Raw genomic sequence first — 17,179 nt, 5'->3', positions numbered from 1 at the left:
TTTGAACAGATCATATTCTAGATTGACTTACACGCTGCTCATATGAAAATAAATACCCTTTTGGAGTACTAGAGCCTAGTTAATAATTAAAACAATGATAGCTAATTGACACTAACTTGTGCATGCTTCACTAGAACAAACAAATGGCACATGGTTAAGACCAATACATTAAACCTACAGAACATTCACAACATTGTATTATATGTGCATACATCTCAGATGTATGTCTCTACATCAGACACACACACCTCTGACAAAGCACATATATACAGATTCCTAGTCAAATATATTTTCACAATTACAGTATCTATTAGTATCCTGGATTAATCCAATGCAACAACTGTATTAGACAATACATTTTCATGCAGAATTCTGGCTTTCATCATTCCCTATACCTCGTGACTATACCAGACTGACATGAAGCTCTGTTCAGATAAGCAGAGATGAGTAAATGGTGCTGAATCACCAGGCTATATGTGAAGCCTTATAAGGAAACTATAGGCAGTGGTTTTTTTAACCTCTGCATTTTTGGAATCAGACTTAACACGCAAATGAATTAGCAACATTCAACATCCATTCCAGTTTCTGTATAACAGAATGTACCCCACCAGAGTGAATTTTACTATTGATGTTCTATGTTGTCATAGTGAAGAAAAAAATAAATCACTTATTTCAAGTTAAGATCCTTCAACTAGTTCTGTTGAGAGAACAGAACTAGTTACTATATAAGTTAGTTACTATATAAGTTAGTGAATTTGTCATTCAGCTACAGAGGCCTGAAGAACGTATGTTGGAAAGGATCACCAATCTACCTGTCCTTTATTTTTTATTTCTTTTCCCAGGCTTCATTACATATCACATCCAAACATTACTCACTAGAGCAGATGAACCTCTGATCTGGCCCAGTGTGGCTACCCTTCTGGTATGCTGCAGTTCACCAGGATACTGGATTACTGGAATCCATAGTGGCTTTTATCATCTGTGCCTGCAAATCTTTATTTTGTGTAAAATACAGTGTAAAATGTAAAGGCAGCAAATTAATCCCAATTAACTTTAAAAACTGAGAAGAATGAATTATCAGGGTTTCCATTACTCCATTACCATGGAATACAGGTCTCCCTGCTGTGTCATTAATTCTGAAAGTGCCAAATTCTTTCAATCTGACCAATGCTACCCAAATGAGATGCAGCACTGACACAAAAACATGGAATTGTATAAACACTGCACTTGGTGCTCAGAGTTAAGTAAGCACAAATGCCCTGATATTGTTCAATATGCCAATAGCTAACTATTCATAGATACAAATATTTGTGAATATAGACACAATGATTTGTGAATTCTAGAAAATGCTCTTATTCTCCAAACAACGTCTTCCTGGGATCAATAAATAACAGTACTGTGCTGCCCAGCTGACATCTTTAAATTAATTCTGTGTTCAGACATTAACATCCCTCCCACAAACTGAAGGGCCATACATATATGGCAAATGGGTACACACAGTGAAAAAACCAGTGACTATGGATAGAGTCCCATCGTATTCTTCATTCTATTCCTGATGCGGGCCCTATTATTTGTCCACTGGAAAACCATATTGCTTGCTATCACCTGGCTTTTCATAGAATTCCTACCACAGATGATCAGGATTGCTGAGAAGGATTTGAAGCCAAGGTTTGCTGCGAGGACAGTGGTGTCAGGATTAAGCTGAGCAATGAGCCATTCAGAGGCGAGCAGCAAAGCCCAACCCATGAGCAACCCTTAATACTGCGCTGTCAGGTGCTCATCATGCCTGGTGGGTCTTGGAGAGCAGTAACATCTTCTGCTGGGAGAGTGGGGTGCCACTGGAGCCCACTGCATTGAAGGAATACACAGGCCAGCACAAGAGTCACTGAAGAAGCAAGTGCAAGATTTCACTGGATTCTGTGTTCCCTATCTTGTACTGTCCAGAGGGTACAGCCGAACGCCTTCCCCAACATCCAGACAGAGAGTAAGATTCCCACTGCCCTATACAGAGAAGAATAAAGTCTCTGTGGGGGCTGGAGCTATAGGCAATGACTGGAAATCATTTATAACTGAAGTTACCCAAAAGAGTTAATATTTGGATATCTAAAAGCACCTCTACCCAAAGCTCTCACCACCTCCTCTTCCTCCATACCCGAGACCGACATTTGCTCTTGGAGGTTATTCTTGCTACCAAACACAGGCCACTGAGGAAGCAGAATACAACTGTGTACTCAGCATGAATTTACACTTTTTTCAGACCCATATGATGCAGCTTTTTGTTAATGCACATGGCATTTGGTCTCCAGTACCACAGCCACAGCTTGTTGCGATATAAGCATGCAAGTTTAAAGAAGTATGTGTAGAATGCTAAAGGAAACAATTTAAATGTGAGGAGGAATATGTGGTAGAAGAAATTTTGACATCTATGTGGCACATGAAGGTTGTAGTATTAAGGAGGGGAGGGGATAGCCTGAAAACAGATCCATAATATTTTCCTATTGTATTTAGTCCATGGAAGATGTACATGCAACCAGCTTTTTCTCGCATCATGGACAGAAATCCAGCTAAAAATATGCAACATGGAAAAAATGGAATTAAACAATAGATTTTGTACTGTCTAGCTGAAGAGCTTAAATAATGAATGTCCATTTTCTCTTTTAGTAGAGAAGTTCTTAAAACTATTATTCATATTATTTAGAAGACAGATGCTGTTCTTCAGAGGACCCTCCAACCATTTTTCATTTGAACCCCCCCAAAATCCAGGAGTCATAGTGCAACAAGACACTTACTTTCCTGCTCATTAAAGGATTGATGCACGGAGGATGCAACCTGCTCTCTCTCAGAGCAGGTTGCTGACTATGTACTTCCAGAGCTCATTGGTCCACAGAGCAGGCACATAAGCTGCCTTTACAAAACGTAGGGAGGAGTAATCCAGCAAAACAGGTGTGACCAGGCAAGAATTGAAGGTTCTACCTTTACATGAACTACACATAGACTGTCTAGTCTTCTACTCGCAATTCCCAACACTCTTATCACCCAGTTGATGACCTTGAAACTTGCCAGTTACAAATGTAACCTGCATGTAACAGCAATTAAAGAGATTGCAGAGATATTTCAATCACAGCAGTTTGTTCATCCATAGTACAACAACAATGCAGGAAAGCATGTGTCACATCATTGTTTATTCAAGAGACAGACTTCATCTACCCAGATTACACAGCCAGTAAAGAGACAGGAGGATATTCAACAAGCAAAGGGAGAAGCAAGGCTACAATGCCCTCTCAGCCTTTAAGACAGTACGGTAACACATGTCACAAGAAACACACAGCTCAGCTGGGTTATCTGGGACAGAAGGCGGCTTCCTCTAGAAGGGGAGAAACTCTGTGCTGACTTTGACATGCTCACATTCAGAAGAGCAGGCAAATGCACAGAACTAAGCATTTGCAAATGAATTGGAAGGAATGAGGTAACATAACCTATAGGCCAAGAGCACTGCTACAGTAATGCAGGTACTGGCTTGTAAAGGGCATGTAGAAAAAAAACCACCTGAACGTTTGACCTAAGAGGATCTTTGGTTTAGTTGCAAAAGGACACAAGTTTAAAAAACAATCATACAATTCACAAAATGTACTAACAGTAGCTAATGCACGCAAACAGTAATATTGAAGGCAGCTTGCACCTTTGTTACAGTTAAATACACAGGCATCAAAACCATACATGCACCATTTTATATATTGCTGCTTCTAGAAACTCATTTGCCTAATTCCTTCCACACAAGGGAAAATAATTCTCTTACTGCTGGGCAACACATTCTCTCAGGTACTATTTTTTTCTTGAGTTTATACCTGTGTACACTCAGTAACATTACTTTAGGTAACTTTAGCATTTCTGCTTTACATGGCATGTAAATACCAATGTTGTACACTGCTATTTTTAAACAAGCATGGCAACTCTGTCAGGGTTTGTTTTGTTTTCTTTGCTGTCTCACCTCACAGGAACACCACACGAAGTGATGCAGAACACAGTATAGCTTCACACTTCTGAGGTGTAGACTGACCATCACCATTGCCCTTAAGATGCTGAGAGCAAAGTCTCATAGCACTGTTGTCTTTACCTGCACTGCTGGCATTTATTGCCCACGGTTTAAAGATATCCCAGAAGAAACATGGAGGAGCAGTTATAATCTTCCTGATTAGAGTTGATTGCAAAACAGCCTCACAGCCTTTCCCCTAAGTTTACCAGGCTATCAGGGCAGCCAGGCATCATGATGTAAGCAGATGCTCCGTGCTGCTTTGAAGTTGCTGTAGTTAAATAGGAAACACAAAGTGAACAAAAAACCCAGCAGTGCAGAAAGGCTAATATACCATGTGGTTAATCCTCCTGAGTCAACAACAAGCTGCTTCCTTGGTCTCAAGACTCAGTTATCGGATGTAATTGGTTTTAATAACTCAGAATGCAAAATAACGGAGGGGAGTGTTTGGCTCAGTACAAGAAGCGATGTAGAAGCATGGTAAGATCCACACGGATCCAGTAAAGATCAATAGAAAGATATTACCAGTACCCTTACTCATATATCGGTGGCTCCCTACAGCAAGTCACAACAGTGGCCTGTCACTGGTTTGAGTCTAAGGAGACCTGTATAATCATTTTGCAGAGAAAACATTGTAAGTGACAAACTTCTGCCTGAAAATCTCATTTGTACTATAATATTTTAAACACCTGCTTTCATTACTACAAAGACAAAGCTCAATGAGAGTAGGGTTACACTTTGAACACACCTCTCAAAAGCAGGGTCTCCACAAGTGACTTGTTTCAATTCAAATGATCATATTTTAATCAGGCAGCTTTACAGTCCAAACTTGCTTTAACACTGGCTTTCATCACCTGTTGCTTTGAGGCATTTTAGCCTTTTCTAATCATCTGTTCAAAATGCATTTTAATTCTTAGGATATAACACTTGATTTTGTCAAATAAATATATGGCCTACTTAGCTATTTTCTGGAAAGTAACCCCTCATTTTTTAAAATCAACATTGGTAGTCTTCAAGGGAGGGAAGAATCCACCAGTAACACCAAAGCTGGAATATTTCATCCCTAATTCTTAGGTAGCTTGCCTGCCTTACCCAGTGGCCAGCTTTTTGTCAGACATACAGACACCACCAGGAGCTAACATTTAATTCATCAATGAATTGACATTTAGTACAGGAGATGAAAACTCAGAATCCACTTTCTACACAGTGAGAAGGGGAGGCATGGAGGAGGAGAACCATAGAGGCAAACCTCTCGTTTTCTGCTCTCCCTCTTTTTTATATGTAAAAATTATATATTGAAATATATATTAAGTGTGTATATATGCACATACATATACACATACAGAGACAGAGCGCACATATTGCCCTCTACTGACCAGAGTCCAATACACAAGTGTACTCCAACACACACTGCTCATCATACATGTTCTCCAATGAATGCTTGACAGGACCATACCAGCGTGTGTATCTAGTCCTGTTACTTGCTGGTACAGTAAGAGGCAACTCCTTCAATTCAGCAATCACCAAGACTTTTTCAGAACCCAATTTTAAGGCCTGGGGTTTCTCTGCTTTCATTCCTCCTACCTGCTGATACACATAGCAGGACAGTGGAGAGTGGGGGAGGAAATCAAACCAACCACATACGCCAGTGGCTTATGGGTTAGCCTACATCTACCTACACACCAGCACCCAAATCTCTTGCCGTTTTATGCTACATTCGTCAGCGCTCATTTTCCGCCCCCGGCCCCCGCAGTTAGGAATTTTAATGAAATACAGGAAGCTGGGAGGGGGCTGAAGAGGGGGAAGGCAAGCAGGAAAACAGAGCCAAGAGGCACTAACTGCTACTTTCAGGCCACCTTGTTTGCAATTCCTTCCCTCTGCTTTTTTCATGATTACTGTCATTCTACCTTTCAACATGAATACAAACTAGAAACATCAAACAGCAGGAGATCAATAAAGGATTAGAAACACTAATTCTTAACATCTCCCCTCCTCCACCCCTACACTAAAACTCTTTTTTTCTTTTTTTAAAGTGTCCACTTCTATGATGGGGGGGAAAAACACTTTAGACCAAAGTTTAGACACACACTTTAGATTGGAAAAAAATACAGAATATTTTTTAATTTAGGAAGCAGTTCAGTAAGTTCAACTGTAAGCTTCCTAGAGGATCTACATGTTATATGAAGAGTCTGTTGACCACCTTTCTGGCCATAATGTACTACTCGTAAGTATCTACAGATGGACATAAAAGAAGTAGATTGGAGTTCTTGAAGTGGGGGCAGAAGGAAGATTTCTGCTATTGTTTCTATACTCACCCAAGGCCCAGTATGATGCAGCTTCCAAAGGTGGAGCACTGCTGTAGAGAGCATGGATATACATGAGGTGAATCATCAGCTCAGCCAGGCACCACCAAAAAAAAATACGAATTATGCCCACGATTAAGATGCCAAGATTGGTCTTCAAACTGAAGGCTGCTTCTCTCCTCATCTAAAGAGGAAATCCAAAGAGATTATATGGCACATAACTGTTTTTACTCAAATACTTATCCTGAGAATTTTAAGTTTCATTTGCTATTCATTACTATTACTAAGGAGACCATTTGACTACACCATTTGGAAAATCCTGACGTACTCTTTTGAGGGAGACTGGTTTCTCCATTCTCAATCTCAGTAAGCAGTAGTAATCAGCAAGAGGCCAAACATGAAAGTACACTGCACCAAACTGTTGTAGAAAAGGCCAAGTGCTGTTAACCTTAACAGAATCCAGACATGACACACTCATTTTTTAATTCCTGTAACTTGATCAACTTCTAGAGATGATCAAAAAAGGTAAAAGAAACTCCAGCTATGAAGGAGGTTTTCCAAGCAGCAGCCCTACCAAACACAGAAACAATGGCTGCTTGCTCTTAAAATACCTCCAACTTCTACCAGCTGCATGGGATTGATTACTTGAGGACAGTTCTTAATTTTTCTCCTGTAGCATTGCCAAGGTCAGCAAGACCTATGTGATGTACTGAGCAAATGGCAGTTAAGAGCAAATTAAATATCAGAAAAGACAAGGTTTGCAGTTGACAGGCTTCAAGATGCCCTAAACTTATGCTGCTAACTATAGTAAACACATTGGTATACTATTATTCTACTTTCTTTCTGCAGTAACAGAGAATATGATCAAATAACAGAAACATAGGATTGCCTAAAAATTTAGTTGTTTTGTACATCTATCATTGTGTGTGTGCAACATTTCCTTCTTCAATCTCTAACTGTCCATCAAAAATGCACATACAAGATAAGCAACCAACCCACTTGCATGGACAAAACCCCCTCATAATTGCAAGCACACAGTACAGCTAACACGCAGTTAGCTCTGCTCACTTACAAATGAAGCAGCACAATCATTTTGAAGGTTCATTTGTACCTGTTAGATGAAAGCTTGGAGACTACCATTTAATCGCAGCAATTGGCACAACAAGCCTTCAAACCCATAGCTAGAACTGCTATGTCCTGCTTCAACCCAGAAATTCAACAAGACCATCGATGAAGTGTCACAGTCTCATTTTTGCCAGGCAATGGATGCCAATTGCCAGCATTGGTATTACACTCTTTGGGCCATACAGCAGTTTCTCCGTCTCCATCTCCAGGACTTCTGCTTTCCAACATGCTCAGCAGGAGCCCTTGTCTCACTCAGTCTCAGCTTCAGTTAAGGGGTTCTGCAGATGGTCTTTTCTGATAGCAGCAATAAACACACTCTTCGTATTGTGCACTTTGAACCAACTGCTGGGCACTGCTAACTTCAAAACCCTTCTCCAACCTCATCTGTCAAGGCAATATCCTCTGCTCAGGTAAGAGCTCTGACAATGCACTTCAGCAAACACCAATAAGAAACACATTAAGGTTGTTCAGTTTGTTCCGTCTTCATTATGGCTTTAACCAAACAGGTCTGCCTGTTCAAATGAGAACCTACTGCAAATACAGGCATCCTGTTCTCAATCTTCCTTTCTCCCCTCACACCAAGAATACAGGTGGTCTTTGCACAGGTCTTCACCGAGCCGTATCAGGTGAGCTCAGTTTCAATGCAAGACCCCACACACAATTTTTGCTACCAGCTATCCTCAAGTTACTCTCAACTTGGAGCCTTACACGTCTTCTGAAGCATTCCGAGGAGGAAAAAAAAAAGTCATCTCCCTCTGCTAAGGGTACAGGAATATAGGTGAAATTTAACACATTTCAGAAGCTACAAAACAATAAACAGTAAAAAATAAGTTACCTCAGCTTCTATGCAAGTCTATGCGGACTTTTCCTACAACATCCAGCCCAGGATAACAACATTCAGCCTTGCATCTTCCAAAGTTACTGAAGACAAATGAGCATAGGACTTGTCACTCGGGGGTCCACCAGAATCTGTTTTCACTTTCATAAAGCCCTGTCTATTTGCTGTGGCTTCAACAGAAAACTTCCAGATATAAACAGGAGCAAGCAATGCCTAGGCTTCTACACATGAACTGCAAGAGCAGTTTTATGGTTTGAAATGTCCACTCATCCACTTTATTCCAATGATGTTAGCTATAGACATCATGGGTGGCGATTTCATTTCTTATTCAAATGTGTAAGAAAATAAGGAAAGCAATAAGCATGGATATCTGGGGTTTTCCCCTGTCATGTAGAAGCAGGCTTGAAAAGCAGCCTGCAAGGCATTAGAAAAAACATGCAGTAAGATAGGTAAGTCTTTCCCATTCAAGGAGCTGCTCAGCTTGCTAAAGTCTAAAGAAAAGTGTTCCAAGAAAATCACCAGCTGTTTTCACATCAACATGAGGGGAAACTGGGATCTTCAGGAATTCCCAATACAAAGCAGCAGCTTTCCGTGACTCTGAAATATGTTTCAGAGTTAATAGCCAGCTGCTGCTGAAAATGTTACTTTATTCCACCTGTTGGGAGGAAAGGAAAACAAAAATCCCATCCAGCAGCTACATGCTAAAATTATGAACACTCTCCAAACATAACATCATTGGCTCCCTGGTTGAAGGGATGAATCTGATGTCAGACAAAAAAACCATCCTGTAAAGTAGAAGAACTTGGGGAGGAAGGTTTGTCTTAAAGTTGATATCCAGGACATCATGAAAATTCCCAATACTTTGCTCAAAATTGTCCAGCCTTCACATTCTAATAACATTATTTGGTATTTTCAAAATTATGTGGAAGATACCTTTAGACACCGAAACAATTCTTAATCTCCAAGGACTAAGTAAAAATTTAAATCCTTCAAATCACTAGTAAGGCAGAAAAATATTATAGAATCAGTTATAGATGCTTTTACTGAAGTCAAAACACACATGAATGAAAGGGTTTTTTTTTTCCCCAAAGTATCTCATTGAAGGAAAAAATATTTATTTCAGAAGGAAATAGAGATCAGAGTCTGATAGAGAAGATTAATCATCCAGCCTTCAAAAACTATTTGGCTTTCTTTCCACCTTCTCTAACACTGAAGTCTAATCAACCTCTCTCCATCCAAGCACTAGATATAAAGACTTATTTTGACTAAATATATTCTCAATGTTAGTTACCAGCCTTATGAGAGTTCAGTATTATGCCATGGCTGGTATACAAGCATGAATACCCAAGACTGGTTTCTACCTACAGCCTTCCCTTTTGCATGCAGCATACTTCAACACTTACAGAGAAAAGGACAATAGATACAGACTAACATTAGGAACACCTTCTGTTTGCAAGTCTCATCAGGATCAATTTTTGTCAAGTATGTAACTAGAAAATAAATAGAAACTAAGGCTTCCCTGTAAACTATCTTATGAAACACACCATTAAAACCATCTCAAGGAAACACACCATCTCAAGGAAAACTGGATGAAATCGTCTACCCAACATTTTCTTATGATTGGTATTAAAATCTCTCAAGATGAAGGAAAAAAAAATCAACCTATCATACTTTAATTTATTCCTCGAAGTACAGGTTCTGTGTCTAGATTTGGCAGATGAAAAGAGATCACCATCCACTTCAATAGCTCTTCACTTAATTCACCTGAGGCACAGATGCACTGAAAATCTGTAGCTGCATGACCTTAAAAACACTGTTACCTGCTTACTGAATTCATCAAAGTTCATAAGGGGCCCGTTGTGGAATGTGGGATAGTAAAACACGTATGCCAGCATCCACAGGAATGAGTGGGATGACTTCTGGGCAGGTCCATGCCAGCAGTACTCCAGGCTGAAGCTAGTGCAGAAGAGGCAGCGGACAGACACAGTGAAGAGCAGCAGATAATACTCATTTTCAGTGTCGTACCACTTTCTCTGCAAGACAAAACAAAGCCAGATCACAATGGTGCAATACTTGTGTTTTCTATATGGTGGGACAGTGATGTCCACCCAGATCCTAACTTTCAGGGTCACCAGCAGCAGGAAGCAACTAAAGCAAACAGCAGCTGGAATGAGCATCTGAAGTGAACAGCACTACTTAATGCATGAGCAACAAGCACTGACTGTTGACGGAGAAAGGGCCTCCAGAGCTACTGCAAGCAGCACAAAGAGACAACAGCTTGATTTCAGAAACATATTACATTGTGAAGAACTATGACAGCTTTTCTTACAGGAATGCCATTATCTCCCTCAGGTTTGGTCTAGTAATACAATATCCAAACCAGATGGCAACCCTACTGATAACTGAGGAACTGCTAGGGCTGAAGCCAAAGCTCCAGTTCAGATCTGAAGAAAATCAGTCAGTCCTGAGAAAGTCTGAGGCTGGAAAGATGCTACTGAGCCTTTATCAAGTTCTTGACACTCCCTGTCACACCCATTTCCAACAACAACATCATCACAAAAAACTTGGAAACATCAGCAAACAGGCTGATTACATTTGTATTGCAATGGGCCCTTTCCTCCTCTCAGTGAGACACAAATCTGTCTACACCACATGAAGAGACCCTACCCGCTCATCTCCCCTCTGCCCTTCCCCTGAACATCAGGACAACAATCCCTGTAAAACATGCCCAGTTTTTCCCCTTAGTCCAAGTAAGTGCAACAAGGACATTTCCTCACAACTGAGCAGCAGTTTCTCTAAAATCTGTACTGCTCAGCAACAGCCATTAGAGAAAGAGCAAAACTGAGCTTGCACCAACCAGTTGTGAGCAAGCAACTCGTTTGGTACGAATCAAAGTGTTGGAGAAACAGTCCCCCTTTCCATGCAGAAGCCTGCAGTCACCAAAAAGGTACGGTAAGGCTTGACTAAGCAACTCCTGGATGTGAACGCAAAAACCAGCACCATACCTTAAATTGGTATGATTGCAGCTCCAAAGAACAAGAAATGTGTTTACTAGAGCACTAGTAAAGTATTATCATACTCCAGCTCTACTGAACACCACTTATACATTAAGGCACATACTTTCATCTCAATGCACCGGCCAGCATGATTGAGAATTATGACTTTTCTAACTGGAGAAGCTCCAGCATGAGTCACTGAAGCTCTACTGCCCAAGGTTTTTCAAGGCAACCTCTGCTTACATCAACTGAAAGGACAGTACTGTCAAAATGATAGCTGCCATAATGACAAATGCCACCGTAATTAATTTGATGCTTAATTAGTCCTTCTCACATTACCTTGGCTTCTTCCACAGCTGGTATGCGTAAAGTGGATAGCAGGATAAGAGAGCACAACCATGTCAAGAGCGACAGCTGAAACTGAGCCACAGCAAACGAAATAGTTGCATGTAACAAAATGACAGCAAAGCCCTTGATTCCCAGTAACAACCAGCAGGCAGCCATTCCATAAACCATCAAGCACCATGGTTTATACTGTTAGAAAAAGAAAAATTAACAAATTTTAGTTTGATTATTTCTAAAGCAAAAAAAAAGCACTCAATATCTGTATTGTCCTATACAGGGTCTATAGTAGAAACAAACACAGTCAACAAGGTTAAGAACACAAACGAAATATACAGGGAAACCCAACTGTATCCATAAAGATGGAAGGGAAGGGGTTTCTGTAGCAGCGTGTGTGAAATCCAGAGCCTCCCTGATCTGGGGGAGAACATAACTTCCTCCTTTCCTTCCCCAAACTAGAGGTGTGACACCACATGCCAGTCATTTCCCGTGCAATCATGCCAAAACCCAAGCAGTCATCGCTTCAGTCTTGGAAGGGAATAACTACACCCTTCTTTTGTGTACAGGTCAAATGACACTGGCTAACGGTTCACAACAAAGCACAGGCTTTCAAGAGTTGGAGGTTGAAGTCTCCAAACACAGACATAAGGCAACCTACCTACTCGCTCCCACCTGTGCATGGTTACAAGACACACTCACACAATTCACCCCACAGAATGGGATTTCCCACACTCAGTAGCCTCAATGCCAAGTTTCCTACGCCCAGAGTAAACTGAAACCCACAGAAACTCCCTGCTGTGAAGAAAATGTATACATACCTTCTCCACCAAGAGCCTGGACACTTGTGATACCAGCAGGTGACCAGCCAGAAGCCACAGTATACGTTCCCTTCCCCATTCAATCCAGTAGCTCCACTCAAAGTCCATGGGGTCCTGGGGCATCAAGGGAACTGGTCAATATATGTATCTGGCCATAAAAGCATGTTCTTACAGGACAAGGAAACGTCACCATGACACACTAGCTCTGTTACCCACCACCACAGAACTCAACATCTGGGGAATGTCTTGTTTCAGCAACGCAGTCCAACCACTTACAGCAGTGAGCTCCAACAACTCCATTTTGACTTCCAATGGTGTGAAATTCAGAAAAAGTTATAGATGGTGTCATGACTCCTAGGCCCCACACTAGCACTGAACTTAACTGAGCAGCGATCATTGCCTTTCCCCAAGAACACCATGGGAGTTTTCTAACCACAAAGCAGGCAAGGAGGCACCCGTACGTGCACACACCTCCTCCCCGGGACATGGGGAACAGGCTGGTGACTACACAGAGATGCAGCCTGGAACAAGGGTCCCACTTGTCAGGGCTTCCTAGTGCCTTGCTTTGGTTCCCCATCGGGAAGCTTCTTGGGAAACAACAAATTAGTCTGCTACTACTGTTCCTGACTGTCTTTTCAAATCCAACAAATTCACACCTCTGCTTGCCCTGATCCTTTTAATTTTAGGATTTTTTTTCCTTTAGAAGGAAAAAAACAAAACAGTTTTGGACTATCCTTAACTCATGCAAATTTTAGCCAGGAATTTTTCTTTTTTCAACTTCTGTCAGCCTTTTAAGAAAGAGCTTTTAAGAAAGGCAACATAGAAGCACAGCACTGCCTTCCCTGCACATGCCCCTCACCTCTCCTGAGAGATTCAGAGAGCAACTCTGCTCTGCCTTGGAAAACTGAGAGCTTGGGTGAAAAGGCACCTTGCTGGAAGAGAAATTTCACTTCCTGTTTCAACAAAGCCTAGGTAGGAACAGATGAAGTCAGATGAGCTAGAGATTCCTGTGACATAGGGTTTTTATCTAAATCAGGTAAGAGGGATCAGCTGGTAGCCCCATGTCCCATACAGAGCCCCAATAAAAGTTCATCTCCACAACTGGTTTATGGCTTTTTCAAAAGCACACGTCAAGGGTCCCTTACCAGCAGTGAGAGCGGGCCTAAACACCAAAATAGTTCCACAGATGTGCATTCCTGGTCTTGTGTAAATCATCTTCAATATTAGTGGCATTATTGCATGCATTAGTTGCACTTCTTCAAAAGGATGTGAGGTCAAAAGCAAGCGGTGGGAGGCTTGGTTGTTTTTTTTTGTTTGGGTAGAGATGTGCTAGTTTTCTTATTAGTTTTTTTTAAGACCAACCATGTTACTTTAAGCCCTTATGCCTCAAAAATCTGTTCTCCTCTCTGCTGGACTACAAGCCAACCAAGAGGGAAACGCGTGTTCACTGATGTTAAGCATTATCCAAACCATCCAGTGACAGGAAAAAAGGCTGCAGGAAATGTCAAGGGTGATCATAGCTTTTAAGCCAAACAGTAAAACAGAAAGCTGTTAAGTGATGTAACAAAGGAGAAACGCTTAGGCCAGGGATCAAGACGAGAAACAAAACTTTGGTTACGATTCTTAGATCTAGACACACCTGGCAAGTCCCTCTTCCTCATTAGAAACAATAAGACTAAAATTAACTATAAATACCCAAATCTGCAAAGTTAGTACAAACCTCCGAAGCTAAATCAGAAGCTCGGGTGAGCAAAGGGCATGGAGACATGATGTTAGTGTTATTGCCACAAAATAAAACATGCTGGTACCGGTCACCCATCCTACCTTTCTGAGGCCTTGAAAGAGAGTCCCTGGTTCCAGCCCAAACCTTCTGTCCATCACAGCTTCATACTCTGCAGAAAAGAACAAACCTTTGCTAAGGACACAGCAGCCAGAGCAGGGAGAGTCGGGGACGCGGCCTCTGCTGCTAAAGAGCAGCACGTTCCCACATTGCCTCCGCCCATGGGGATACTCGGAGCCAGGGAAGGGCATGTCACCATGTCACCGCTCACCAGGCCACGGCTCTGCCCCGCAGCAAAGGCAAAGCCACTGAATTGCCCAGAACCTATGCTTTGATTCCCCCTTGCAACAGGGGCAGTAGCAGATAGCGACCAAACTTTTATCACACAGGGCCTGCGCTAATCCTCATTTCCTTTCTTTCAGGGTTCGTGGTTTCTCCCACTGGAGCAGAAGGGACACACAGACCTGACAGTACAGTCACAGCAGGGCAAAGCTACCCAGAGAAGCCACCTCCAGAGCCCGTTCCCATGCAGCCTTTTGTCATCTCTGCAGAAGACATGCTGTACACGTATGTGCACAGCACTGTACCCATTTACTCAGCACTTTCCTCACTGCCCTGGAAGTGTCTTTGTGGCACTCCTGTTCTTCCCTTTAGCACTTTTGAGAGCCAGCTAGAGTCATTAATGTAGAACACCTTGCTGATTAAAGCCTAACAAGATGCAATACATTTCCCTAACGAGCCTCTCTAACTAGCTATACTTCTATTAGATAATACCACCTTCATTACCTTAAAATACCATTGTGCTAGAAAACAGCTTCTTTTCATCTACAAATTGTATTTAAATTGTTTAAAACCCCACCCCATACACTCTACACAGCCCCACTAAACTAAAGCCAAGCCACCACAGCAGCTACCAAGAGGTTACACAAGGTACAGGCGGGTGTTTGGAAACAAACTGACCCCAAAGCTGTACAGGCAACACAGCTATTGCTCTGAGCCCACAACCCAGCACCGGAGCCCCAGAGCTCCGGGCAGGGCAGCACCCATCTGCCCTGGGGCCTCCCCAGGTTCAGTCCCCAGCAAGCACCCCCATCAGAGGCACGGCTGCTTCTGAACAACCCACCTCCAAGGGGCTGTAGGTGACTAGCCAGGGAGAACCCCAATTCAGACTTGACTTTCCTAAACTTCCCTCACCTGAGTAGCTAAACTTCAGAGGTCTCCCTTACCTCTTCCCTGACAGCTGAGTGCCAGGACACCATTGCCAAGGGCCTTCCCAGCACTCAAGGCAAAAAAGCCTTTGGACAAAGCTCTCTACCCAGCTGGCACCTGGCTATTGCTTCCTCGCACAGGGCTGATTTGCAGCCAGGAAGAGCACAGGCGCACCTTGCAGAGGAGCAAAGTAGAAACCAACCCAGAGAGGACAACTCAAGCCGAGCAGCCTCACCAGCCACGGGCGGGAAGCGCTGCAGGAGCGAGCACACCCGCGTCGCAGACTTACTTCGAGACACTTGGTGCGCTTCGTAGAAAGCATAGAGGTGAGAGCCCACGGCGAGGAGCCCGTAGAGACGCATTTCCCAGGCCGGCAGCAGCATCGGCCTGGGAGCTGCTCCCCCGCAGACCCCGCCGGCCGCCTCCCTGCGGGAAAGAAAGGACGGGAGAGGTTTCCCCGCGGAAGACGGACCGGCACCGAGCAGCGGGACACCCCGCACCGGGCACCGCAGCTGCCGCACGCCGGGCCCTCGGTGCGGGACCCCGGCGGGCCGGGCAGCGGCCACCAAAGGCACTTCAGGCCCCCGCGCTGCCGGGGCCCTGCGGCAGGGCGGGCTCGGGGCAAGGAGGCGGCCGGGCTCCGCCGGCAGCTGCCCGGAGGGCAGGCGAGCCCTGCCCGGCCGCGACGGCTGCGGAGGCCCCGGGGCCGAGGGCTCGGCACGGCCCGGGCCCGGCGGGGCCCTCGGGGCAGGATTAGGGGCAGGGCCGGACCCCGGCTGCTCTCGCTGACCCGGGACTGAGGGGAGTGGAGGAGAGACCCCACCACCCGCCTTACCTGAGGAGGGCTCCGTCGCCGGGAGCGGGAGCAGCCGCAGCCCCAGGCGGGCCGAGCCGAGGCTTCAGCCCCGCAGCGGGCAGGCGGGGCCCCGGCGAGGGGCTGCTCTGTGCCAAGAAGCCCCCTCTACTCCACCGAACGCCCGGCCCCGCCCGCCCGCTTCTGAGCTGCGGCCACCCCCCGCCCGCGGAGGGAGGGCGGGAGCGGGGCGGAGCTCCCCGCCGCTGCGCGCCCTCTCCCGGCCGCCGGGCGGCGCCGCAGCCCTCCCGCCGCGGTGGAGCGAACCCCGCGGCCTGCGCCGCCCGCACCGCACCGCCCGCTCCGGGGCTGCGGCTGGGCCCGGCCCCGCCAGCTGTCCCCGTGGAGAGGGGGCTTGGGCTGGCCCCGCTCCCGCCTCCTCGCCGGCTGCGGCCCGGCCGACGCGTGGCTGGAGAGCTGCAGCGGAACTCGTTTACTGAGAAACACCGTTGTCGTTGGGCATGAAACATGCAACGCAGGTCTGCTTAGATCTGCCGAGAACCTGTCAGTTGGCCTCTATCAAACAGATGAGCCACCTGGGTAAGAAGTTATCGTTCTGGTCATAGCATTTATCACGACCTGCCTGCGGATGCGGGCATCCTCACAGCTGAGGGATCATAAGAGAGTATGGCTTGTATAACGGCGTCCTGGGAAGAGAGTGCCAGCTTCACTGTTTTACAGGAGCTGGGACAAGCCAGGGGGATGGCACTGGGAGACAGTCAAGTGCTGCAAGGAAGAGTAAAAACACAGACGTTGTCTTCAACATACCGGGCTCTGAAAAGTTGTTCCAAGAGATGTTGTATAAATTAGTGCTGAAGTAAAAATGAAGGGTTGTATTCAGACCACAAGCGTGTCCGTAACTGCCTCTCACAGACCTTTTCCCCC

At 44.5% G+C, this 17,179-nt stretch overlaps 1 protein-coding gene across 1 annotated transcript in view; it reads right to left on the bottom strand.

Annotated features, from left to right (window-relative positions):
• Window positions 1-16,406, bottom strand: part of HHAT (hedgehog acyltransferase) — a 167,031-nt gene extending 150,625 nt beyond the window's left edge. The window contains exons 1-7 of the mRNA XM_075146994.1: window positions 16,277-16,406; window positions 15,731-15,867; window positions 14,277-14,344; window positions 12,453-12,566; window positions 11,632-11,826; window positions 10,117-10,329; window positions 6,346-6,517 (exon numbers count right to left, since the gene is read on the bottom strand). Coding sequence (XP_075003095.1) covers window positions 6,346-6,517; window positions 10,117-10,329; window positions 11,632-11,826; window positions 12,453-12,566; window positions 14,277-14,344; window positions 15,731-15,824 — 856 coding nt within the window. The 5' untranslated portion in view covers window positions 15,825-15,867; window positions 16,277-16,406. The remainder of the gene's footprint in view (window positions 1-6,345; window positions 6,518-10,116; window positions 10,330-11,631; window positions 11,827-12,452; window positions 12,567-14,276; window positions 14,345-15,730; window positions 15,868-16,276) is intronic.
• Between the last annotated feature and the right edge of the window lie 773 nt (window positions 16,407-17,179).

Source organism: Calonectris borealis, chromosome 3 (genome assembly GCF_964195595.1).
Source record: "Calonectris borealis chromosome 3, bCalBor7.hap1.2, whole genome shotgun sequence".
In the NCBI taxonomy this organism is placed as follows: domain Eukaryota; kingdom Metazoa; phylum Chordata; class Aves; order Procellariiformes; family Procellariidae; genus Calonectris; species Calonectris borealis.
Note: the sequence above shows the minus strand (reverse complement) of the source record. Positions and strands in the feature narration are given on the sequence as shown.